At 36.6% G+C, this 27,957-nt stretch overlaps 1 protein-coding gene across 1 annotated transcript in view; it reads right to left on the bottom strand.

Annotated features, from left to right (window-relative positions):
* The window catches only part of LOC111145896 (DDB1 and CUL4 associated factor 10), a 42,204-nt gene extending 15,239 nt beyond the window's left edge, over positions 1 to 26,965 (bottom strand). The window contains exons 1-3 of the mRNA XM_022501197.1: positions 26,415 to 26,965; positions 14,379 to 14,492; positions 2,948 to 3,145 (exon numbers count right to left, since the gene is read on the bottom strand). Coding sequence (XP_022356905.1) covers positions 2,948 to 3,145; positions 14,379 to 14,492; positions 26,415 to 26,965 — 863 coding nt within the window. The remainder of the gene's footprint in view (positions 1 to 2,947; positions 3,146 to 14,378; positions 14,493 to 26,414) is intronic.
* Positions 26,966 to 27,957: the final 992 nt, after the last annotated feature.

Below are 27,957 nucleotides of genomic sequence, written 5' to 3'. Positions count from 1 at the left end.
AGATCATAGGAAGATCTTCAGGCAGGTATCCCTAAAAGAAGGGTCTGGGTAACCAGAGGGTGCCAAGATATGACCACCCAGGGATGATTCAGGATAGTGGCTATTTATCATTTAACTATAGTTACAACATCTAACTTCTGTGTTAACTACAGAAGTAATTTAATATCTTAACAACTATTTCAGCTAAATCACTGCATACTGGTTAAGTATCAGTCTAGGTCACAGTGTATTTTAGGTTTTCTATTTCTCTCTTGATCGGTTTTGCTAAGGTGTATTTTTTGAATAAACTATTTCATTCAAGTTTTCAAGTATACTGGCATAAAAGTGTATTATACTATATATTTTTTGTCTTTTTATTGTTAAGATTAGTCTTTTGTCTTATTTCTCCAGATGAATCTTACCAGAGAATTGCATATTCAATTGCCTTTTTAAAAAAGCAGGCTTTAAAAAAAAACTTTATTCATATGCATTTTCAATTTCACTAATTTCTGCTTTTATTGTTATTATTTCCATAATCTTTCATTGAGTTTACTCTTTTTTATCTTTTTCCAGTTTTTCTGAGTAAAACGCTTAGTTCACTAATTTTCAGCCTACTGATTTCCCTATGACTTCTTTAATCCATGAATTACTTAGGAAGTGAGTTTATAAATCTCCAAACATGGGAATTTTTACTTACCTGTGTTAATTAAACCATACTGGGGACAGGAAAAATCATTTGTGTGATAACAAATCTTTGATATTGGTTGAAACTTATTTGTAATCTAGTACATGCTCTACTTTTGTACATATTCTAAGTCTGCTTCAGAGAATGTATTCACTATTTGTTGAGAGAATCCTAAATATGCCTAATAAATCAGGTTTATTACAGTAAGATCTCCTATGGTCTTACTAACTTTTTAGTCTATTTTATCTACTAGTAAATGAGAGTATAGTGTTAATATTTTCCACTGAGATGGGGATTCTTACTTTTTTCTTATAATTCTGTCCAGTTTTGCTTTTTATGGTTTGAAGCTGTGTTAGCTTCATTTAATGTGTAGGTTCATTTAAGATTTCTTTTATGTTCTTGTGAAATAAACCTTTTAGTACTTTTTTTTTTTTTACCACTAATAATGCTTTATGCCTAAATTCTAATTCTGCTATTAATGTAGATAAAACTGTTTTTCTTTGATTTCAATTTGCCTATTACTTCTTCCCCATGGTTTTACTTTGACTTTCTCGTTTGCATGTTTTGGGTGTGTTCCTTACAAAGAACATAGTTTGGTTTTCTTTCTTTTTTTTTTTTTTTTTTTAGATTTTATTTATTTATTTGACAGACAGAGAGGCAGGCAGAGAGAGAGAGGGGGAAGCAGGCTCCCCACTGAGCAGAGAGCCCGATACGGGGCTTGATCCCAGGACCCTGGGATCATGACCTGAGCCGAAGGCAAAGGCTTTAAACCACTGAGCCACCCAGGCACCCCTGGTTTTCTTTTTTAATTCGATCTAACCTTATCTATTTTTTTACTGGCTACTTCAGTCCATATGTATTTATTGCAATTATTATTTGGTTTTTCTGCCTACCATATTTTTCTGCTTCCCAATTTACCTCTTTTTAAAAAATGATTTTCCCCCTTCTCTGACTCTATTGGACAGTTCATGTTTTCCTAGCTTTTGTTCACTAATTTAGAACTTACCATTCATATTCCTATTCCAATTTTATTTCTAAATTTTAAAAAAAATCTAAATTTTAACAGGTATGCTTGTCTTAATCTAAAGAAATATGTATAATTCTGCTCAAACAATATGCATAGTTAGAAATCTTTAAGCATATCCCCTTCTTCTCTTTTTATATATTACCTCTGAAAAGAATATTTCAGAAATGGTCCTGATGTATTACTGTATTGTCACTTCCCCATAGCTAGCAACAGGTATATTTTAATTATTTTTCAAACTTCAACTCCTTTTCTTAACAATTTCTTAACTATTTTTTTTAACTATTTTTTTTAATGCATGCACACCCAGCATGCAGCCTAATGCAGGGTTTAATTAACGACCCTGAGATCAAGACCTGAGCTGAGATCAAGAGATGCTTAACCAACTGAACCATCCAGGTGCCCCAAACTCCAACTCTTTAAATAATCAATTTCTCTATAAGGAGACATTTCACTGAAGTGTTTTACAACAGAGTCATCACTGACATTTTAGATGGGACTAGTCTACTGTGCAAAATGTTCCATGCAGGATGTTTAGAAACTCTGATCCCTGTTGACTAAATGCCAGTAGAAATCCTCTCTTTTCCTCCCATAGTGACAACTAAAACGTACCATACATTCCCACTGGGAAACATTCCCAGTGGGAAACTATTTTAATGCATGAAAAAAAGTACAAAAATTACAAAATAAATAGATTTAGAATTGAAGGACTGAAGAATGAAAAACACTTGTTCCACAGAGGAAATAACAAAAATATCTTTCCTTAAATTCCTTAAGTTTAGGAAACTCATCTTATAAACCAGTTTTCATCATTAACTATACTGCTTTGTTTCCTTTCCATTTAATTTTCTCCAAATTTTTTAGTTGCAGGATATGACTAAGAGGAAGTAATAAAAGATGGAATCATTTTTTATTTTTCCCAAAGTCAGGTTTTTCTCCTAAAGAGATATGAAAGCTAAGATAGAACACTGAATTTGTTTACCATTTTAACAAATATTTTGGGGGAGCATCTGGGTGGCTCAGTCAGTTAAGCACCCAACTCCTGATTTCTTAGGTCATGATCTCAGGGTTGTGAGACAGAGACGCACACCAGGTTCTATGCTCAACAGGGAGTCTGCTTGAGATTCTCTCTATCCCTCTCCCTCTGACACTCCCCCACCCCACATGCTTGCTGTCTCTCCCTCTCTCTGTCACATAAAGAAATCTTTAAAAATTTTTTTTGTTGTTCACAATCCTAACATGGTCTCCTATTCACAAACCTGTTGGTGTCCCAAATAATGACATTTCCATCAAATCCTGATGTTACTAAGAGTCTTGTATTAGTATCATATTCGATGTTCTTCACCCAGCTAGTGTGACCATGTAAAGTGCATACTTTGGTGTTCAGTTTTCTCAGATCCCATAGTGCTATTGTAGTGTCATCAGAGCAGGTAGCAAACAGCCGGTTATCAAGAAATCTACAAAGCAGAAAAGAAAAATTGGTTTATTTCATCTCTTGTTAAAGAAAACTTAAGAAACAATCTCTATTTTACCTAATCAAGAAAACAAAGAAAAAAGAACTACAAACTGCCTGTATAAACCCAGTGATATGGATATCAATAAAAAGTAAGCATAATTCACATAATCTCAGGGAAGGACAGTATGATTCAATGAGGACCACAATGTAATTTTATCCATTCGCTTTGTATTACTGATTTTTATTTGGAACTGGATATGGGGTGGATGTTTGAAGAACAGTGCTAGAGAGAAAGAAGAACTTTAGAATCTGTATAGGAAACATAAATGGTAAGAAACTATTTAATAGGAGACCGGAGATTTTGAAGACATAATTGCAGAGGGAGATATGTTAAGCATAAAGGGTTTGTAATTATGAGAACTAGTTACTCTGCTACAAGTAATGTCTTTCTATTTAGAACACATTTACACATAAAAATTGCTAATAAAATGCCATATTTTTAATCTATTAATTCAAAGACATTCCCTCAAAAAATCATACTTAGCAATATTTTATTAGGACCAGTTAAGATTATAAAGTACACCAATAAAATACTCTATAATTCAGACTTTTAATTACTTTACACTAATTTTCAATCCTTAGTGAGAATATATTTTATACAAATAATTAAAAGATAACAGACCTAACAATCACTCTTGAATTTCTTTTATTTCTTTTCCCACACTTGAATTTCTGCCTAATTCAACCTTAGGATGCTTTCTCTAACATATGCTGTTATATATTACTTCCTAATCTCTGGCAGAGAGAAGAAATTCTGGAACTTCTTCCGAGATAAAATTATACTGAATTATTTTTTATCAGAAATCAACCTCAGTATCCATAAATACCGTCACAACCTTCTTTAAACTTAACAGTTTTAAAATTCCAGGCTGTTGTACAAGCGGTTTCTACTACTTGAAACCACTTTCTGCCTACCCCTTGACCTGACACACTTCTTTTCTTTTTATTATTATTCAGCCATCATCCGCTCCAGGAAGACTTCCTTTCCTATCCAGCCTGGGGTAGATTTACCAATCTTCGGATCTCCCAAGGTACTCTATACTTCTGTCATAACACTTAATGTACACTGTAAGGAATAACTTTATAAGGCTATAAACTCCTTAAGACAGGGGAAACAGTCTGCATAGTTCATTGTTAGATCTGTAGTTCACAACATACACAGTGCCAGGCATATAATAAGTACTCACAAATATTTATTATGTGTGAATGAGATAGTAGTTCACTGCCTAGTGGAGAAGAAATTATAAATACATAATTGTACACAATAATTGCATGGAATAAGCAAAGAAAAGGGTGGTCAGGAAATACTTTATGGTGGTCGTTTGAACTGATTTTAAAAGATGAGGCAGGCATTCCCTAAGTGACAAAGGGATAAGCAAAGGTACAGAGGCATGTAAGGGGATGGTATACTCTGAGAGGCAACAGTAGTTAGGAGTACTGTGTACTGAAAAGTAGAGATAAGAGGAGAACATATCATGGATTTATTCTACTTTAAGTCCCAGTATCTTTTTTTAATTCTTTTAATACCTTTGCATTTTTTTAAAAAGATTTTATTTGAGAAAGAGAGAGCACAAGTTGGGGGAGAGTCAGAGGGAGAGAGTGAAGCAGACTCCCCACTTGGCAAAGAGCCTGACGTGGGACTCGATGCAAGGACCCTGGGATCATGACCTGAGCCAAAGGCAGCCACTTAACCAACTAAGCGACCCAGGCAACCCTGAAAATATTTTTCAAATGGAAGGAAGTCTACCATAAAAATAACCACTGTTGGGCGCCTGGGTAGCTCAGTCATTAAGCGTCTGCCTTCAGCTCAGGTCATGATCCCAGGGTCCTGGGATCAAGCCCCACATCAGGCTCCCTGCTCAGTGGGAAGCCTGCTTCTCCCTCTCCCACTCCCCCTTTCTCGCTGTCTCTGTCAAATAAGTAAATCTTAAAAAAAAACAAAAACACTGTTATTGATAGTTAGCCTAATTCTTATATTTCAATAATGTCATGTCATAAATATTTTGCCATGTTATTAAAGATTTATCGACAAAATCATTCTTAATGGCTAGCCATTGTATGAATGAACTGTATCTTTTTTTCTGTTTTAAACTAATAAGCAACTGCTGGCAGTTTATATTGCTTCCAATTTTTTACGGCTTATATTAAAACCACAAAATGGTTTTATTTAGTGTAAAAATTTATGTACTGTAAAAAAGTTTACACTAAAAAACACTATGATGAACAACCTAACAGCTAACTATTAATCACATCCCTTTTTACTTTTCTAAGTACATTCCCAGAAAAACGTATTGCTAAGTAAACAGGGATTTTTAAAAATGTAAGGTTTTTAATATATACAGCCATATTCCAGCCATGTTCAAAAGAACATACCAATATGCAGTACCACCAACAGTTAGGAGTGTCCACTTCTCCAAGCCCTGTCACACAGATATTTTTTAATTCTGCTAAGTGCCCAGAAGAAAAAAAATCTTAAGATGAAACTTCTATTTTTAATCAAGTTGAACGTTTTTCATATTAATTAGATTATTTTCTCTTGTGAATTGCTATTCATGTTCCTTGCTGATTTTCCTACTGTTATATTTTTATTACAATTATTCTCTTTATATTAAAGGTAATATACCTCAGTTTTTCAAAGACAGTATATTGAATATATTTTCCATACACACTTTTATTTATATTATGTGGTTTATATATTTTCTTACAATATCAAAATCTTTACAAATCAAAATTGTCAAGTCCATTTTGCCCCCTATGGTTTTATCTTTACTGATTAGGTTTTTATTTATTTATTTATTTGACAGAGAGATCACCAGCAGACAGAGAGGCAGGCAGAGAGAGAGAGGAGGAAAACAGGCTCCCTGCTGGGCAGAGAACCCCATGAGAGGCTTGATCCCAGGACCCTGAGATTAACGGGAGCTGAAGGCAGAGGCTTAACCCACTAAGCCACCCGGGCTCCCACTGATTAGGTTTTTAAAGTAAAAATATTTTAATGACTTCCTGACAGGAATTAAATGACTGAAAAAAAACACACAATGACAAAGGCTACTGGAAAATCAAACTTTTAAAATAAACTGATCATCATCATAGAGCATCTTCTTACATTTAGAAAATTTAGGGGAAAATAAGATATTTTATTTAGTTTACAGAAAATACTTAATGCACATATGGATTCAAAACCCCAGTGGCATTATACCACCTTAACCCACAGTGATCGACCCTGAGGCTTTAGGCAAGAGAATGATATGATTAGATTAAGAGTTTCAAAAAGATCTCTGAGGTAGCTAGTTTCTAAAACTGTTGGATTTTCATAAAAAATAAAATGAAATGGGGTATCAGTTTTAAAGTTTTTGTCAATAAGGCCATTGAAAAATTACCATTGTTGCATGAAAACGGAAAAATTACCATTTTAATGTCAATAATGTACAAAGAATATAATCTTGGAATAAAAGCTAATAATTCGAATTGAATAAATTACCTTAATGAAAAATTTAACACTTTGACTTTAGTTTTCTCATTTTGCCTTAAAGTTTACCTGTTAAAAATCTTGGTATTGAAGAATCATTGGTGAAGAAAATAGAAAATTATAGAAAACTAAGAATGCTGATTAGGAGATCAGTTAAAGTACCCACACCTGTTATCCTAAAGCAAGCAGATGCAGAGAATGTAAAGTATTAGACAAATCCTTTGAGATTTGGCTCAATCTTCTCAAATTAAAACTCAGTCTAGCCTAATAAGTTAATAATTGTAAAATGTTTTTAACTTTATAGTCTCTAATAACAGGAGACACTCCATCCACACTGAAATCTATGAGTTTATGAATTATAAAACTGCTCCATATGTTTCCATCAAATCCCAACATATGACTCTTAACAGTTCTGGAAACTGGACACTTGGATAAATTGAAGTCTTCATTACCAGAGGAAAACTGGTGAAAGATAACAGCAACTGAAATAGAATTTCCTTAAAATGGGTACCAACATTTCATTGTACATGGAAAGTGTTGTCTTTACCTAAAAACCAGAAGTCATAAAAATTTTTAACATTTATTTTACATTTATATAACTATATGCAAATTCTTAGAATAAGACTAAATTAAGTGTTTAGGTTTTCCTACATAATCTTTCCATTAAAATTATGACAGCAAAATATAGCACCCTTACTTCATATTTGAGCTTTGTACTATAATTAGAAAGAGATCATTTCTATATAAACTTCAAGGGCTTTATTCATTTTCCCAAGGGCCTTTCCTTAGTCCCATGAAATATTCACATAATTCTCTGAACTATCTATCATGTCCCCGTTTCCGTCATTTCCTTTTCTTTAACTGATAACTAGTCTAACTCTATCAGATCCTTATTTGGCAATGATTTTATATGTAATTGACCAGTTTTCTATTATCACTCTCAGGGTTTTGTGAAATTCTATATCCTTTGCAAGGATATTTCCTTGCAAAATTTCATGTTCCTAGTGATGCAAGCACTGCATTTACATTACAGTGTTCGAAGTATATCAGTCAGGAAAAGACCAACAAAGACAGTGGGAGGGAAAAGTAGATCCTGGAATATTTATATAGCCACTGATTTTTTAACTGCCATACCACTAAGTGAATATTCTTATGATAATCTCAAATGTCCTTGTAATCTCTAACCTGGGGGGACCTTGATTATTAAATGGACTCTTAAATCCATATACAGGACCCTCATGAATAAGAAGTAAACCTGTATAATGGGTTTAAGAATTTAAATTACATCATATTTTCCCCTTACTTTTCCCAAGTATGAAACAATAGAAAATACTCTTCCCAACTATCAATATTTTTATTTTACAAGATAAGCAAACCTTAAAAAACTAAGAAATGAACTAGAAGACATTACTAAGTATGTGTAAAATCATTATCTAGGAAATGCATGCCCACATCTCTGAAAAAGAGAGTGAGGTGGTCTAATTGAACTGAGCATGAATTCTAGCTCTACCGCTTGGTACATATTAAAGATACTGGGCAAATCTCTTTATCTGAGCTGCAATTTCTTTATTCCTTAAAGTGGGTACAATATCTGTTTCACATCAGGATACTGTGAGAATTAATATTGTATGAAAAATGCTTCACAAAAGGTTTGGCACAAAAAGTTTTTTGACTGGCAGGCAGTCAAAAAAATCGTAGCTAATATTATTAATAAGTAATGCACACTTAAGCTCATGCCAGAGGACCCCTCAGATCCTCATGCAAAACTGTTAAGTGATATGTACTTCTAAAAAGCTTCAAAACCTGGTTTTCTAACCAACAGATAAGCAAATTCAAATCTGTAGGTGTGGGGTACTAAAGCAGACACACTGATAACAGTAAATGAGAGCTGACATTGATAAAGAACAAATTCTAACAGCAGATTAGTCAGAGGTCATTCTGAGTAGGGGCAAACAACACATCTTTTCTTTTTAAGGTAAGAAAATTTTAGATCATAAAATATTAAAAACACAAAGAAAATTATGAAGAGTATAACAAAAACCTGTGATACCCACCACCCAGCTTTATAAAATTTTAACACTTTGTTATCTTTCAGATTCTTTTGAACATTACAAACACAACTGAAGCACCCTGAATATCCCTCCCCAATCCCATTCCCCTCCCTCCCTCTCCAGAGGGAACCACTATCCAAAATTTGTTCGTCACTCCCCATGTAAGTTTTTAAAACCGTGAGATCTTAAGTATGTACCCGTAACAATGTATAGTTTTGTTTTGCATTCAATTTATTCCATAAATATTTAATTAGCACCCGCTATGTGCTAGGCACAGTTCTAGGTGCTAGGAATAGAACAGAGAACAAATAGACAAATACATGCCCTTATCAAACTTATGTTTGCATATTTTCAGACTTTATATAAATGGTATCACACTGTATAGCTCATTCTACAATTTGCTTTTCTGGCTCAACCTTGAATTTCTGAGACGTATCTCAGATGCTTCTAGTTCATTTATTTTAACTGATGTATAGTATTCCATTGTATGAGTATTCTGGAATTTATCTTCCTCTTGACGGAAGATTTATTTACAACTTGAATTAATAATGATTCTATTACAAACCTTCTTTATACATCTCCTTATTTACATGTACTTTAACTTCTTTAAAACTGTTTGATCTTCAATTTTACCAGATATTGCTGAGATATTCTTCAAAATAATTTTATCAATTATACTCCATCAATGTCCAAGAGTTTCTACTTCTCAACATCTTTGCCAATACTTAGTATTTCTTGTTTATTTTTATTTGCATTTTCATAACGAGAAAGCTTGAAAATTTTTCCATATTTATTGCTCATTTTAGCTTCTCTTATATAATTCTCTGCCTATTTTGCTGCAGGGTAATTGTTTTATATATTCTGCATACTAATCTTTCTTTGGCTATGTGCATTGAAAACATCTTCTCCCATCTGCCTATAGCTTATCTTCTCACACTGTTATATCTGGGGTTAGAATGAAGTTTTCAATTTTAATGCAGTTCAACTTAGCAATCCTTTAATGATCTGTGCTTTTCGTATCTTAAAAAATCCATTCTCATACTTAGAACATAAATATATTCTATATTTCTCCTAGAGCTTTAATGGTTTGCTTTCCTAATTGGGTCTCTAACTCGCAGTTATTTCACATATATAACCAATTCTCTCTTTTCCATTTTCCCCACCACTGCTCTGTAATGTTCCTGCAGAGATAGATCAAATTTCCATATATGCATGGGTCTGTTTCAGGAAGTTCTACTCCATTTCATTAGGCACTTAATCTATTCCTGTCCTAATACTGTGTTTGATATCTGAAGACTATCATATTAGTCTCCTTCAAAATTGTCTGATATTCCTGGCACTTTGCTATTACATATGAACTTTTAAGTCAAGTTAAAAAAAAAACACCCTGTTGGTATTTTGATTAAAACTGCATTAAATTTATAGACTAATTTGGAAAGAATTGACTTATGATACCAAGTTTTCTCCCCCAGAGAAGATTTGCATTTGTTTTTGCAGGTACCTGGCAGTACTATCAACCTGGATCCAATTTAAAACTGTTGGCTACATGGTTTTGAATGTGTGAACTTGGGCGCCACACATGCATGAAGACTGACTTGCAGTTAGACACTCACTGAGGAGATTTTCTGACGCCCGTTTACCAATGTCATGGTCTACATGAACAAGGTGGTATATTTCCAGATCACCTTTATGCTGTAAGTATAGCTCTTTGGAGTCCCAGCCTTATGCAGAGTTTTCTACTAGACTCCTCATTTTCAACTGGCCATAGAATTAAGTCTCCTGTCCACTATAACTAAGTCTCCTGTCCACTATAACCCCTTACACATACTGAAAAATAAGCTCAAGGTCACCTGCACTTGGCTGATGCCTCCAGGGTAAAAGCTAGCTGAATACCTATTTACTACTTTGCATTCTAGCATCTACTTCATTTTTGGCCCTAGGATTCCTTTCTTTCTTATCAGTTCAATTCTATATTTTTAAAAATATGTTAAAAATCTTATCCTGCATTTCTATTTTCAGGTGAAAGATTGTCCAGTATAGTTTAAAATCTTGTGTAGCTTAATTTTTATCTACTTGATTTACTAGTTTGGGACGGAAGTGTATTAAAATCTCTCACTATAATTATAGACTTGTAATTCCATATCTGTTTTGTGCTTGTTTTTGTTGCTGTTGTTGTTTTTTTAAATATACAAATTTCAAAATGTATACGAAAGTTCTTCGTTATTATATTAGTTGATTTTTCCTTTCATTAATATGTACTGTTGCACTTTATCCTTATTAAAGCCTTTAGTCTTCCATCTGTCAATGATGATAATCTACATTAGTTTTCCATTTTTGGGCAGTTTCAGTTTTGGTATCTCTACAATGACTATATAGATGATTTTGGTTTTTATTCAAATTGCTGTCTCCATGTCTTTTAATGAAGAATATCAATTCATTTATACTTACTGTGAACTACTTATATACTGGGTCTATTTCTACTTCTTGTTTTCTACTTAACATTCCTTTCCTTTGTTTTATTTATTTATAGCTGTCCCATCTTCCACTGAACTGATCATGTCTTCAATATTCCCTCTCCCCCCCACTCATACTGCTTTGGAAGCTAGCTATACACTGAATGTCTACTATTTCAGTCACCTTTAATTTAGAACTTTTTCATTGTATATATTTAATTATATATTGTTCTGAAAGAGTCTGAAATTATTTCATATTTCTATCTTCTTCCTGAACATGACATGAATCTTACCATATTACACACAACCTATTTGTTGTTACTATCTAAAGCTACGCTGTCCAGTTTGGTAGCCATTAGCTACATGTGGCTTTCCAATCTTTGGTATGTGGCCAGTATGAACTGGGTGGTGCTCTAAGTGTAAAACACTGGATTTTGAAAATTTAACATTAGAAAATGAAACTAAAATATCTCAATAATTTTTTTTAATGATGACATGTTGAAATGATAATATTTTAGTCCTACTGGGATAAATAAAACATTACTAAAAATTAATTTCATGTTTTTTCCTTTTTAATGTGACTACCAGAAAATAAATCAAGACTTTAGTTTTAACTTTGTTTTAAATGTATTCCCCCAAACCTAAATTATTATCTTTCTGCCAGTAATAATAACATTTATCATTTCACCTAATTAAATTCTTAATTATGAAATAATAGTTTACCTGGATATGATATGGCATTGGACATTATTTTCCCTTAGTATTTAAGATACTACTTCAGAATCTCCTAGCATCAATTGTTGCTGATGAGAAACCTTCTGTTATAATGTTGAATTATACCTCTGTAGGTAATCTGGCTTCTAACTTTGGTGGCTTTTAAGATTTTCTCTTTACCTTTGATATTCTGGTTTTACTACAACCTGTCAAAATGTAGATTTATCTTTATTTAACCTACTTGACATTCTAGAGTTTACTTTAGTTCAAGGATTCAGGACCTTTTTTAATGCTAAAAATTCTCTACCTTTGTGTCTTCAAAAATTAGTTCTCCACCAACCTTTGCATCTTCTTTTTCTGTAATTCTTATTATATACACATTGGAGACTTCAATTAATCCTCTATGTATTTTAAGTACTCTTAGTATTTTTGAACCCATTAATTCTCTCATCAATGGTGTAAAGGATAAAATTTATCCCATCTTTAAGTTTTTTTATATACTAGAATATTTTTAATTTCTAAAAGTTGTAGTTGGTTCTTTTCCACAGTAATCTGCTCTTGTTTCAACTCTTTTGTTTCATAATTTTGAGTTCTCTTTAAATGGAAAGTATCAGTTAACTTATTTCTTTGAACATCCTAAAAATGCTTTAAAGTTTCTTCCAATCAATGGAATACTATGCAGCCGTTAAAAAGAATAAGATCATCCCATGGGTACTAATATGGAATGATCTCTAAATGTTATTAAATGGAAAAGCCGAAGTATATAATTGTGTGTAGAGAATGCTACCATTTATATAAAAGTGTATGTATGTGTGTGTATATGCTTGTACATGCATAGACTATCTCAAAAAGGATAGCAAGAAACTGGTAATAGTGGTTGCCTCTGGGGAGGGGAACTGGGTGGCTAGGGGACAGAGGTGGGAGATAGACTTACTTTTCACTGTTTACCCTTTTGTACCTTTGAATTTTGTACCACGTGCATGTATTACCTAGTCAAAAAAAAATAAATAATTTATTTTTAAAAATAGTCTTTGTTGGACTACTCCATAAAATTAATTTCATCCAGAAAATATGCTTGTTTTAGTTGCTGAATTTGTTATGATATGAATATTAGATGTCTTCATGAGTTTTAGAATTTTGGTTATAGGCTTATTTTAAGAAAGGTTTTAAATCATTTTTTTCCTCTTTCCTATTTAATGGTTTTATCATTGCCCCAACTTGGATTTCTGAACCCCTAATCCATAGTTAGGCCTTATAATAACATTAAGGCCTTCAGTTTCATGATAATATTGGAGCTATCAGACATAAGCATTCAATCACTGACTCAGTAATGGCTTCATTCATTTCCTGGCCATGAGGTTGTGTCTTAATCAGCCAAAACCCATGGCCTCAGGTAGTGAATAACTTTTTCCTTTTTTCAACCTTTCACAAATGGGACAGGCATTCTAGCTAGTGCACTGTGTAGTAATTCTGACTCTGGTCCCTGCCTCTTATGAAGCACTTTAGTACTTTTGATTCTCGACAGGAATTAAAATTACTACACATAAGTACCAGACTCAAAACCCAGTGAGCCTTTGGTTTCAGCCCTATAATAGCTTGTGTCTATGTTCCATTTCTGGCCCACAAAAACATATATATTGTTTCAAAGCCTGGCTATATCTTTTGTGCTATTTATTCTATTGTCCTATGTGTTTAGAGCATAGAGGTTACATCAAAATTCAGTATATTGCTGTAACTAGAAGTAATTTCCCAGTATCTTTTTTTTAACATTAGAAGTAATTAGTAAAAAAGGAATATAATCTTACTACATAATGTTTAGAAAACAAAATTACTCATTATCCACTCATTCTAATCCACCCCATGTTAGCATTGAAAAATATTTCCTTATCTTCTGCATGTCATATTTGTAACAATTTTTATCATGATTTTAACCTATATTGTCCCAAGCATTTGTCCATGTTGATATGTAGTCCCTGTGACCATCATTTTAATGACTGCATATTAATCCACCAAGCTGTTCAACTGTTATTTACTTCCCACATTATTGAGAATTTAAGGTGCTTCCAACACGCTTTTAGAAAGTTCTCTGTGCAAATGTGTTCTTTTCCCTCAACAGTTTAGATTTGAGGGATGAAGGTGAGAGAGGCTTAGCAATGGGACTACCATAATTCTACACAGATCATTAGCCCAAAGACATTGCAAGACTATCATAATACATGGCTGAGGTTCATAATGATGACCCTGATATATGAAGAGAAAAGGTAAAATCATATGTAAGTAAAAAAAGGCATTTCAGAAAGATTCTAATCCAAAATGGTTAATATAGCAAGTTTTGTAATTAAAGGGATAAGATTCATAAGGGATAAAATTCATAAATCATAAATTCATATCTAGCACTGCTGGGCAAGAAATTACAAATTTTCATTAACTTCCAAATTAGAATATTTTGTGTCATACTAATAAATTTCATTATTTCACTAAAATACTAACCTGATATTATTTACACAGTCTTCATGAGCTTCAGAAAGTGTTTTTATGTGCTTTGAAGATATAGGGTCAAAAAGCAGAACTTCAGTCTGTTCACAAGCAACAGTCAGCACCGACCTGAAAGCAAAGGACACATTTAGTTTTCTAGCATTCTCTTATTATTGATATGCACACTTATAATTACACAAACTATAACGCATAACTTCTTTTTGCCCATGTTAAAAGCAAGTATTTGTAAGATTGAAACTATCCTTTTTTTTTTTTTAAGATTTTATTTATTTATTTGACAGAGAGAAAGCACAAGTAGGCAGAGCAGCACACAGATTGAGAGGGAAAGGCAGGCTCTCCACTGAGCAGGACCCTGGGATCATGACCTGAGCCCAAGGCAGTCACTTAACCGACTGAGCCACCCAGGTGCCCCGAAGCTATCTGTTCTTGACAACACTAGGAAATGGACTCTCAAAATTATGGTGGAGCATAAACGGATACAGCTCAGATTTGGAGAGTACCCGTATCTATCATGTGTATACCTTTTGATATGTGTACCTTCTGACTCAGCAATTTTTTTCTGGGAATTTAATCTAAAGAAATAACCATTTATAAATACAAAGAAGCATATATAAAGATATACCTCACCATAATGAGAAATTGAAAGTGACCTAAATGTATGTGAAAGAAGGAATGATTGATCATTTAAGCCATGGTATGTAATACTCTGCAATATCATGCAATGTTTAAAAAGATAGGGATCGTTTCATATGGATATGAAAGAACTCCAAGACGTTTTAAAATTTTTTTTAATTTTTGGAGAGAGAGAAATAGAGTGCGTGTGTGAGAGAAAGCTGGGGGGTGGGGGTGGGGAGGAGCAGAGGAAGAGGGAGAGAGAGAGTCCCAAGCAGGCTCCATGCTTAATGTGAAGCCCAATACAGGGCTCGATCTCAGAAGAAAGCAAAAGCAAGAGTCAGATGCCTAACCAACTGAGCCATCCTGGCACCCCCAAAACGTATTTTTAAATGAGGAAAGCTGGTTGTAAAAAACATGCACAGATGAGGCAACTTAGGAGAAAAAGTCATATATGACAAATTATATATTTCTTTTTTAATTTTTTGACAAATTATATATTTCTTTATCAGTATCTATTAAAATGTACTGAAAAGGGTTTGGCATATATCTTACCAAACCAGTTGTAAACCAGTTAGTTACAATCAAACTTATATATCATGTCCTTTATGCTTTCTAGTATTGTCTCTTGTTTCAGCACTTTCCCATTACAAAGCTATATTATTATAAACCTTTTATAAGCCACATTTTGATTTCTGAAAGTCAACTGTTTTTTATTTATTTTTAAGTCTTAGTTTTTTGTGGACACTGCTCTTTCAGATTCAGATCTAGCAAATGAAATCCTGAGTCTTGAAACTGTAGGCCTTCCCAATTTATAGTTCCAATAACAAATGGAATTTGTTTATTTAAGAGGAAAATAATGAGACAGGATTTAAAAAAAATTTTTTTTTAACTTCTCTCTATACCCAGTGTATGGCTCGAATTCACAACCCCAAGATCAAGAGTTACATGCTCTAACAACTGAGCCAGCCAGGTGCCCCAAAATAGATTTTTTTTTCTTTTTTTTAAAGATGTTATTTATTTATTTATTTGACAGAGAGAGATAGTGAGACAGGAAACACAGCAGAGGGAGTGGGAGAGGGAAAAGCAAGTTCCCCACAGAGCAGGGAGTCCGATGCAGGGCTCGATCCCAGTACCCCAGAATCATGACCTGAGCCAAAGGAAGACACTAACGACTGAGCCACCCAGCAACCCCCAAGACAGAATTCTAAAAAGCCAAAAGTTTCTATTCAGAACAAACTTTTTAGATAAAGTGTGAGAGGGGAAAAATCTAAATTAAAGTATTTTCCATATTTAGTAGTCATGAAATTGTCCTTTAAAAGGTGTCTGCTCCGCATAAACCCTTTTTGGAAATATCTGGACTTCAAAACTTGAGTATCTGAAGGATTTTTGTGCTAGTTGACCAGCATGAGTAAAAATTAGTATCCGTAATTTTAGAAGATAATAAACAGCCATCTCTTGTTGTTTCTCACAAGAGTTATGGAATGAACTTTACTCCTTTTTGTGCATAAAAGTGAATCAGGGGTGCCGCTGGCTCAGTTGGTTAAGTGTCCAACTCTTGTTTTCGGCTCAGGTCATAATCTCAGGGCTGTGAAATTTAAGTCCCACAGCAGGAGGAGCAGGGTCCTCTGTGCTGGGCATGGAGCCTGCTTAAGATTCTCTCTCTCCCTCCTCCTCACCATCCTCTACTCTCTCCCTTTCTAAAACAATCAAACAAACAAAGTAAATGAATTAGTGATTCTGGGAGAGTCTTGTTAAGTAAGAGGTGTATAAAACTGACAGTCATTTGTTTTAATACAATCTATTTTTGTACATGGCCTGATTTGTAACTTTTTAAAATGAGTATCATTTGTCCCAATATCAAGCCTATACTTTTCTCATTGGTTTGAAATGTGACCTTGATCACATATGCTGTTTTTTTGGATGCTATATCCTATTCTTTGCAATACCACCATACTATTTTAATTTCTAGAAGGTTTTATATATGTAAAGCAAGATGAACATTGCTTTATGAACATTTTTTCGGATGGCTAATATTATACTTTCTTAATGTTTTCTGAACATTGGGGGTGGGTGGGGGGCTAATAGTATGCTTTGTCTTCTAAATGAATTTTAGATATGGCATGTCAGATCCTACCAAAAAAATCTTGTTCAGGGGCCGCCTCAGTGACTCAGTTGGTTAAGCAACTGCCTTCAGCTCAGGTCATCATCTTAGAGTCCCGGGATCAAGTCCCACATCGGGCTCCCAGCTCCATGGGGAGTCTGCTTCTCCCTCTGACCTTCTCCCCTCTCATTCTCTGTCTCACTTTCTCTCTCTCAAATAAATAAATAAAATCCTTAAAAAAAAAAATCTTGTTCTTATTTTTACTGGGATGCACTGACTTTACAAATTTGGTAGAATTTATATCATTTAATATTGAATCATCCCATCAGTAACATGTCTACCTTCCCACATATTTGAGATTTTCATAGCATGAGTATCTTAGCAAATCTTGGACCTTTAAACATCCTTATACATTTCAAATCAACTTACCAAGTTACGTACACACACTCACATACAAATCCAGCTATGATTTTGAGACTATGATAAATCTATAGAAGAGTTTGCATAGGGAGCACCTAGGTGGCATAGTGGGTTAAGTGTCTTGACTCTGGCTCAGGTGGTGATCCCCAGGACCCTGAGATCAAGCCCGACTGAGGCTCCTTGCTCACTGGGGAGTCTGTTTGTCCCTGTCCTTCTCCTTCTTCCCTCCGCCCATACCCCTACTTGTGCGCCTTTGGTCTCTCTCTCTCAAATAAACAAAATCTTTTTTTTTTTTTTTAAAGATTTTATTTGTTTATTTGACAGACAGAAATCACAAGTAGGCAGAGAGACAGGCAGAGAGAAGGGGAAGCAGGCTCCCCGCTGACCAGAGAGCCCAATGCGGGGCTCGATTCCAGGACCCCGAGATCATGACCTGAGCTGGAGGCAGAGGCTTTAACCCACTGAGCCACCCAGGCGCCCCTCAAATAAACAAAATCTTAAAAAAAAAAAAGTTTGCATAGAATTGAGATCATTACAATAAAAAGTCTTTCAGTTTATGTACATGGTGTGTTTTCATATACCCTGGAGATTTTCTCCATATGGGTCACACCTATCTTCTTAGATTTATTCCTGGGTATCTGACACTTTTTAATGCTTTTATTAATGTTCTTTTTAAAATTTTGCTTTCTTTGTTGTTGGTGTACAAAAATGCAAACTGGTTTTAAAATTATCCATCAATCTTGCTATTTTAATACCTTATCAGTAGGTTATTTTAGGTCTTTTTTTTTTAAGATTTTATTCATTCATTTGACAGAGTAAGCGCGAGCACAGCAGGAGGAGCAGCAGGCAGGAGAGGGAGAAGCAGGTTCAAAGAGCAGGGAGCCTAAGGAGGAGCTCAACCCCAGGACTCTAGAATCCTGACCCCAGTTGAAGGTAGATGTCCAATAACCGAGCCACCCAAGCACCATTATTTTAGATTTTCTCTGTCGATGATCATATTATCTACAAACAAATGCTTTTTTCTTTTTTAATATTTTTTGTTACTACACTCAGTTAGAACTTTCAGTATAATGTTAAATAGAAATATTAATATTAGCAGGCACTCCTGTCATGCCTGATTTTCAAAAATACATTCACCGTTTCATCATTAAGTACAATGTTTGCTGTGAAGTTTGTTTTTCTTTTTTTGGGGGGGAAGATTCCCATTACTGGATTAAGGAAGTTCTACTTCAAATTTGCTGGTTTTTTTCAGTAATGTATTTTCAATTGCATAAAACAGTTTTCCAACATTTATTAAGATTACCCTATATTTTCCCTTCAATATGTTAATGTAGCTACTTACATTGTTTTACATTCTACATTTTTCATTTCTACCATATTGCTTAATTCAGTTGGCTAAAATCGTGAGCTCACAATTCTTTTACAGATGTTGGCCCTGCAATTTACTAACTGCCATAATTCTCCAATCCCTTCAAACATAAGCTTTTTATATCTTACATTAAATATTTTTTATATATATATATATATATATTTTTTTTTTTTTTTTTTTTAAGTTTTTATTTGTTTATTTGACAGAGAGAGAGATCACAAGTACGCAGAGAGGCAGGCAGAGAGAGAGGAGGATGCAGGCTCCCCGCCGAGCAGAGAGCCCGATGCGGGCCTCGATCCCAGGACCCTGGGATCATGACCTGAGCTGAAGGCAGAGGCTTCAACCCACTGAGCCACCCAGGCGCCCTAAATATTTTATATTTTTTCTAGCTTTTCTAATTATTCTCTGTTGAAGGGTTGGCCCAAACCATCTACTTTACAACTTCTGGAAAGCTACAATCTCTGCCTCTTGCATCTGAATATTGTTTGATTTATCTGACTATTGTTCAGAATGGTAATTCTGAGTATTGTTTACTTGGGGATTCTTTTTTTTTTTTTTAAGACTTTATGTATTGAGAGAAATAGCACAAGTGAGTGGGGAGCAGTGCACAGGGGGAGGGACAAGCAGATTCAGCACTGAGAGAGCCAGAGGTGGGACTTGATTCCCCACAACCCGGAGACCACGACCCAAGCGGAAATCAAGAGGCGGGACACTCAACTGACTAAGCCACCCAGGTACCCTGGGGATTCTCTTGATCAGTATGTTTTTCATTTTTGTCTTTTCAAAGACAAAATTTTCTCTGTTGAGTATTTGTATTGAAATTCTACTCTTTGTTACTATATTTCCTTCCTTCTGCTTTCTTCAGATTTACTTTGCTATTACAGATAACTTCACTATTCTCAGTTTCTTGAGATGGATACTTAGCTCATTAGTTTTCCTTTTCCAGTTTATTAATGACTATAATTTTCCTGGTAAGTATTTTTTATTTACATCCTACAAGTTTTGAGACATATGGTACTTTCATTATCATTTAATGTTAAATATTTCTAACCTCTGCTATCATTTCTTATTTGGCCCATATGTTATTTATAAATGTTTCTCAACTTGAAAACATGAGGTTTTTCTAGTTATCTTTTTGTTATTCATTTCAAATGGTCACACTGTACTAAGAAACTGTACTTCCATAACATTTTGAAATGTGGCCTTTTAAGTGAAAATCTGTAAATCTTCCATTTTGTTTGGAAAAAAAGAAAGCAAGCAGGAGATAGCTGTTACAGTGAAGTATGATATTTTTAAAAAAGTTTAATATTCAATAGTAATAAAAATTAACATTATGAATAAAAACTTTAAAACATTTTCAAAGTAAACTAACCTATAGATTATATATGCCAAGTGATAGTTCTAATTACGTTGCTCATCAACTTAATTTCCATTATTTATTAATTTTTAGAAATTGTAGCCATAATCTTTTCTTTGACCCAGATGCCCATGTCTGCACCATGAAGAGACATAGGTAATTGCATAAAGCGCTTCCAAGAATGTCCACATTAATTGGTAGTCAGTAAGTAACTTGGAGTCTTCGTTAGTAAAAAAATTATTCAGCATCAACAGAATTGTTCATGGAACTAAATCCTCTTCTTTTAAGGTTTTGCTCAAGCGGAATTAAAATTTTTTAGCATTTATAATGCTTGTGGTTAATTTTATATATGAAACATGTATTCAATTATATTAATAACTAAGCCACATAAATAATCTGTTGATATATCATGTTTTCTTATATCAGACCTAATCCTTCAGCCCAGATGAGAAGTAATGTAATACAAAAGTTAAGAGCAAGCCAGGATACAAATCCTTCATGTTTAATGACCTTTCTGCTTCTGTTTCCTCAACTAAATATGCTGGGTACTGAGATTTATGTTGGCGGTCATTTTCATTAACAAAATTAGTGTTAGGACACCTGGGTGGCTCAATCAGTTAAGCGTCTGCCTTTGGCTCAGGTCATGATCCCAGGGTCCTGGAAACGAGTCCCGCATCGGTCTCCTAGCTCAGTGGGGAGCCTGCCTCTCCCTCTGCCTGCTGCTCCCCCTCTTTGTACTCTCTTTCTCTGACAAATAAAATCCTTAAAAAAATAAAATGAGTGTTACTGACACCTATGATGGGCAGGTATTTAGTGGGTTTTAGCAAACTTATTCCACTAAATAATGGTGAAATTCATTAATAATGATAAAATTAGGGATCTTCATCCCAGAAGTGATGACATCCATACATCATCCCTATAGGCCCCATTCATTTGCTGTGGATTCTTTTCAGTCATGGAAGTGCACATTATGCCAAGAGAGTTAATTTGCGCCAGCAGTAGTGTTATTACTTTCATCTGACTGCCCTGTTCATCTGTCTGGATCTCCCCAGAGGCTGCAGTTCTCACAAATGACTATGTAAGAATGACCAGGAGGGTGCTTGTGAAAGGCAGACAGCCCCACACTGAGGGAACCCAAATGGTCACTGGGCATTTGCCTATAGATTTTTTTTGTTGTGGGGAGGGATAAGGAACAATTAGCCCTGATGCTGTAGCCCTCAAGTAAGACTTTTTTTCCGCAACTTGCAGTGCCAGCTCTTAACTCTATAGCTGCTGTGTAATGGGTTACGCTGGGAGGTTCCATGGAAGACACTCAATGTGCTTGGGGCAGTAACTATTCATCCACTATGGACATATATCAATATTTTAATAACTGGTACAGCTGAACCAATGTGTACTAGCTGCGAATCAGGCCTGAATGCAGTATACTGCCCTTCAGAGCAAGATTCTAAGTGATGCTGTTCTTAATTTTGTTTTGTGTCTGCCTGAGTTCTACTATAATGTACCTCAAAATCTTCTTCTATGATAAATTTGTTTTCTCCTTGAAGTTACCAGTTTTTGATACATATATTTAGATCTAAAAGATTCATTCAAGTTAAAAACAGTTTTATCTTCCATGTGAATTGAACTTTTATCAGCATAAAGTGACCTCCTACCTCTAGTAAAATTTTTTGCCTTAAAGCCTAGTTTGTACATTAATATAGCTCACCAGCTTTTGTTTAGAATGGATTTGATATATTTTCGTCTATCCTACTAAACATTGAGTACTATTATATTTATTATAATTAGTAACATTTGGACTTATTTTCAGCCATTCTTTGTGCTTTTTTTTTTTTATTATACCTTTTTTTTTTTCTTTTCCTTTCTTGCTTTCTCTTGGAATATTTTTTTCTCATTCCATTATTTTTTCCTCTAGTAGGCTGGAGATAATATATTCTTTCTTATCTTTTAATCTTGCAAATTTTAACATGCAAACATTAAAAACCTACAGTTAGGGGCACCTGGGTGGCTCAGTGGGTTAAAGCCTCTGCCTTCGGCTCAGGTCATGATCCCAGCGTCCTGGGGTGGAGCCCTGCATCGGGCTCTCTGCTCAGCATGGAGCCTGCGTCCTCCTCTCTCTGCCTACTTGTGATCTCTGTCAAATAAATAAATAAAATCTTTAAAAATAAATAAAACCTACAGTTAATATGTCAAATACTCCCTGAAGCGAGAAATTTAGAACATCCCTTCATAATTATTTTCTAGCTTTGTTAATTGCAAAAGACAAAACTGAAATAAGATTTAGTTTCACATACTTATTTCCCACTTTCTTTGTTCTTCATTCTTTCTACCATCTCAGACCTTCCAGTTGAACACTCTTCCCTGTAAATGTAGAATTCCATTATCGAAGGTCTGGCGGCAAACCCACTGGGCTGTGCTTGTGTATGTATTTATTTCATCTTCAATTCTGACAAAAATGAAGAACCCATCTTTGATGGGTATAGACATCTAGATTAGCAGTGCTCTTCCCAGCATACTGAAAATAATCACTTCTGATTTGCACTATTATTGGTGACTGATTATTGTTCTCATAATTACGCCTTTGAGGTCTTTTTTGGCTAGCTTTTAAGATTTTAATACTTGTTGTTCTGGAGTCACTGTATGTCTAGAAAGGATTTCTGCTTAAGATCTGATGGGCCTTTTAAATCATGGTGTGGTGACTTTCTTCAGTTCGTCAAGTTCTCAGCTATTATCTCTTCAAAATTTTTTCTACCCATTATCTATCTCATTTTCTTCAGGAGCTGACCAAACATATAGTATGCCTTTTCTCTCTATGCTCCATGTCACTAAACCTCCTTCATATTTTCAATCTCTGTATCTTTCTTATCTCCATTCTAGGTAATTTCTTCATTTCTATTTTCCAGTACACCACTTCCCTCTAGAGCAGTGCCTAATGTGTTTTCATAAAGGATACCTCGACAAAGTCCCATATATTATTAACTAATCTATTAACATCGAATTTCACTTTTCAAAATGTTATCTTGAGATGATACACTTATTTTGATAAAACTGTTTCTGTAAAATATTTTTTGAATTCTTAGAAATTACCTCTACTTCATGTATCCTTTCATTTCCTTTTTAGTGCCAAATTTTTTCTAGTCTGGTCTCTACTAAATTCATAACTTTAATTCTTACCTTCTATGTCACTTCTCTTTCTCTGTACTGAGAAGTCCTTATAAATCACAGTGATAATGGTACCCAGTAAGCTGATATAACCTATATAACTGAAGGATGTAAGAAATTATCTCATTTAACACAGATGTCTGTCTTTCCATACAATTAAGTCCCATAAAAATCTGGAGCATATCAGTAGATGTAGTAAGAATAATAAAAAATTGTAACACAACTATTTTCATGTATCACCTTGGCATAAATGGAAAAGAATGGTAATGTGCGGGGCGCTTGGCTGGCTCAGTGGGTTAAAGCCTCTGCCTTCAGCTCAGGTCGTGATCCCGGGGTCCTGGGATCGAGCCCCACATCGGGCTCTCTGCTCTGCAGGGAGCCTGCTTCCTCCTCTCTCTCTCTCTGCCTGCCTCTCTGCCTGCCTACTTGTGATCTCTGTCTGTCAAATAAATAAATAAAATCTTAAAAAAAAAAAAAAAGAATGGCAATGTGTAATGTTGGCGAAAGTACGGGGAAATAGGCACTTTCATATGTGTGTGATAAGAATGAGAACTAGTAAAATCTTCACAGAGGGCAATTTAATAATAGGTATCTAAAATCTTCATAACTTTTCACTCATTCTAGAGAATTATCATTGAGGGCATAAATCTAAAAATTTTGTTTATAGAGGTTTTATTTAAACTAATGAAAAATGTTAAATAATGTAAAAATACATTAACGTAGGTAATTTACAATATATTGTATAAAAAAAAAGCAGGCAACAAAATAATATGATTCCACATTTACATTAAAATAAACATACGCGGGGTGCCTCGGTGGCTCAGTGGGTTAAAGCCTCTGCCTTCGGCTCAGGTCATGATCCCAGGGTCCTGGAATCCAGCCCCGCATTGGGCTCTCTGCTCAGTGGGGAGCCTGCTCCCCCCCCCACTTGTGATCTCTGTCAAATAAATAAATAAAAACTTAAAAAAACAAAACAAAACACACGCAGGGGTGCCTGGCTGGCTCAATTGCAAGAGCATGTTATTGGACCTCAGGGTCATGAGTTTGAGCCCTACACTGGGTGTAGAGATTACTTAAGTAAATGAATAAAACCTTTAAAATATAAAGAAATAAAGAAAAAACATATACACACAAAAAATTCCTTGGATAGCCATTTAATTTCTGGGATTATAAGTGATGTTTAGGTCCTTTTTGCTCATTTATTGCCTAGGTTTTCTAGAGTATGTATCAATTGCAAATTAAACAATATTGAATTATTATTATTATTTACATTACTAAACTATTTTAAGTACCAGAGTACCTAAATACTTTTTACAAAAATGTTTGTAGGGGATAATAATTGTCCAGATTCAAACAGAACTATCAGTAATATATTCCTCATTCTAATAGCACTGGCGATGGGAATTCTTTCTTTAGAACTCATTCTGCCCCTCTCATCATGTACCTAAAATCTCACTTCCAAACGGCAGAAACAGCTAGCTACTTCTAAAAGCCTGACAGAACAGGTAGGAGGGTGGGAGAAGAGGAGTTGGGGTATGGAGAAGAAAGGAACCAAATGTTTATCAGGAACAGATTCTTGGTACTTTGAGGAGCTTTAGGAACAGGGTTGTGTTGGAGAGAGAACTGTGGAGGTGATGTTACATGAATAAACTGCAATAGTTTCTCCTCCTTACCTGTATTCAGATGCACATTCATTGCTACAGGTTCCAAGCAACTGCTCTAAGTAGAAACCCCAGCACCAAGTATAATTAGGAAGATGCATATGCATCAGTGAGATGGAATATGATACAACTTCTCACCGTGATTTCATATTCTGCTACTTTTCTCCTTTCTCAGCATATTTCAGGTTTTTCTTTAGCAAAATATATTGCTTTGTTACGCCATCATTTTTCAGCTTCTCTAACATGACATAGTGGCCCTTCAACCATAGCTTCTTTGACATACTATTTCCTCCATCTGAAATACTTCTATCCCCTCCCCCACCCTACCTTGGTTAATTCATCTTCTACTCATTTTTTCTGTTCTTGGTTAAATGCCATTTCTTCAGGGAAACCTCAAACACCCTAGTATACAACTGGTTCCTTCAAGCCTTTATCTCAGTTTATAAATATACATTATGAAATATTTAGTATGGTTATTAATATCTTGTTGAACCAATAAATCCCAAGCTTAATAAAAGTGGTGCCATTGACTGGTTTTGCTCACCACGGCAACCTCCGCATCTGTAACACAGCAAGTGCTCAACACATATTTGCTGAATGAGGGAATGAATAAATCAACTAAGCAAATGACTAGAATCCCAAGTCCTTGATCAGGTAAGAGTTATACTATCTTCTCAGGGTAGCACTGTGTATAAATTTTTTCCTTTGTTGTTGTTCGTGTACTCAGCAAAGTTTTAAAAATACACATTATTCTGGAATTCCCCATAACACAAAGTAAACCGAGACCAAACATAACTATTAAATCAGTCAGGAAAACGGCTGGACACCCTAACAGAAGCACGTAGTCTAATCTGGGGTGTTCACAAATGCCCCACATAATAAGACACCTCTCTGCAGCGTCTCAGTATCCTTCAGGGGCAGAGGAACGCACACTTGTCAACCCTCAAGGTAAGTCAGGCACAGAGTACGTGGAACCTGCAGGCTTCCTACGCTTACCAGCAGCTTCGCTGAGAAAAAAGCAATCCCGGGATGACAGGGAAAGAATAAGTAATTACTCAGAATGTATTTGCTGGGTACGTGCTGTGTACCAGAGAAGCCTAGCTCTGGCTTGGCTCTGGCAGACCTGCTGGGTGGCAGGCCCTAGGCATTTCTGCTTCACAGAGGCGCCCAAGTGAGTCCCGGGCCTGCCTACCTCCAAGGGCCGGGCCGGAACCTCCAACAGCCACAGAGCGCTTCAGAAAGTGCTGGGGTACCTGCAGGCCGGCTGCCCCCAACCCGGGCCGCCGCCCACGGGCAGCAGAGGCAGGCGGAGGCGGGTACCCCCGCTTCGAGGGGCCACGCTTACCCGTCAGGCGAGTACTCGAGGTTGAAGACCGCGCCATGGGTGCGGGTGCTGAGGTACACCGAGTCCGCGGGATGGATGGAACCATAGAGGTTAGTCATGGTGCGGAAATTGTCCCGCGCCGGGTCCACGAACAGTCCGCGGCCCAGGCTGCGCTCTCTCAGCCACCCGAACAGCCGGGCTCCGGGGCCACCAAGGCCGGCGCCGAGGCCGTGGCGGCCCCGGCTCCCGGCCCTGCAATCTGGCCCGGGTCGCCGGCGCTGCGGGGAGGTTGGTGACAGCTCTTCCTGGGCGGAAGCAGCTGAGGAGTCTAGAGCTCCAGGCGGCCCGAACTCCCCAGCGCGCGCCGGCAGGGGCAGCGAGGGTGCCCCGGGGCGGCGAGGGCTCCGGGAGGGCGACGGGGGAGGGGCTGCGTCAGCCCCGGGCTGCGGCGGCGCGGGCGGGGAGGGGAGCGGCCCGGTGGCTGCCACCTGCCCCGCACGGGGTGCCGGCTCCTCATCCCCCGTTCCGGCCGTCCCATCCCCTTCGGGACTACCGGGCCCGAAGGTAAACATGACCAACGCACCCGCCCCCCCCCGCTCCCGGCCGCAGCCCCGCCGGCCGACACCTCAGCTCTCCCGCTCCAGCCGCCACTTCCGGCGTGCGACCGCCTAACCCCGCCGGCTGGGAAACACGCGCCGCCCTTGGCTACCATCCGTTGGGGACCGCGAAAGCGGGGACACCGCCCACCGCGGATGCTTTATCCCGGAGGGACTTTGACCGGCAATGACCAGCTGTATTTGAGCGCCCCGGAGAATGCCCAGGGCTCGGGCTGCACGGGGCGGTGGTACCATTAGGGCACTCCTGGGACAGTTGGTAGTTGTGAGTCATCATAACTGCGTGCCTAGGGACGAGTGGGCCTGAAGAGTTAAAGGGGTGAACTATGATAATGTTATCCTCAACTTAGGCTAAGGTCAAAAGGGGTTAGAAGTTACCATACTAGGTGCAGGGCCCACATAGTAAGTGGCAAGGTGTACTGCCTACTCAGGCTGGGAGTCTAAGGACTCAGGTTCACTACTGTGCTAAAAGCCTAGGCCTGGGACACGTGGGTGATTCAATCAGTTAGGTGTGGGACTCACAATTTCAGCTGTCATGATCTCAGGGTGGTGGGATCAAGCCCCGCCCTGGGCTCAGCAGGGAGTGCGTTTTAGTTTCTCTCTCTGCCCTTCCCCCTTGCTCGCTCTCTCTCAAATAAAAAAAATCTTAAAAAAATAATAGTAAAGGAAAAATAAACACCAAGTCTATACAGGGCCTGGAAAATGGGGTCTATTGGTGCCCCCTGAATATCTGTTCAACTCCCAGCTCCTGGCCAGTAGGTCAAGATTTTATACGGCCAAAGTCGTCCTCTCTTCAAGAACGAGCATGTATCCAGCAGGAGGAGTCACTGAGTGGAGCTGGAGACCTAAATCAAATCAACCTTATGAACAACAGAGCCCAAGGGCAAATCCTGCTTATACGTACCAGGCAGGGCACAGAGAGCATGACAGATACAAGGCCCTTCACCAGT

This window comes from Enhydra lutris, unplaced genomic scaffold, assembly GCF_002288905.1.
Source record: "Enhydra lutris kenyoni isolate GAN:26980312 unplaced genomic scaffold, ASM228890v2 scaffoldscaffold13, whole genome shotgun sequence".
NCBI classification, from domain to species: Eukaryota; Metazoa; Chordata; class Mammalia; order Carnivora; family Mustelidae; genus Enhydra; species Enhydra lutris.
The sequence above is the reverse complement of the archived record's forward strand: the minus strand, read 5'-3'. Positions and strand labels throughout refer to the sequence as shown.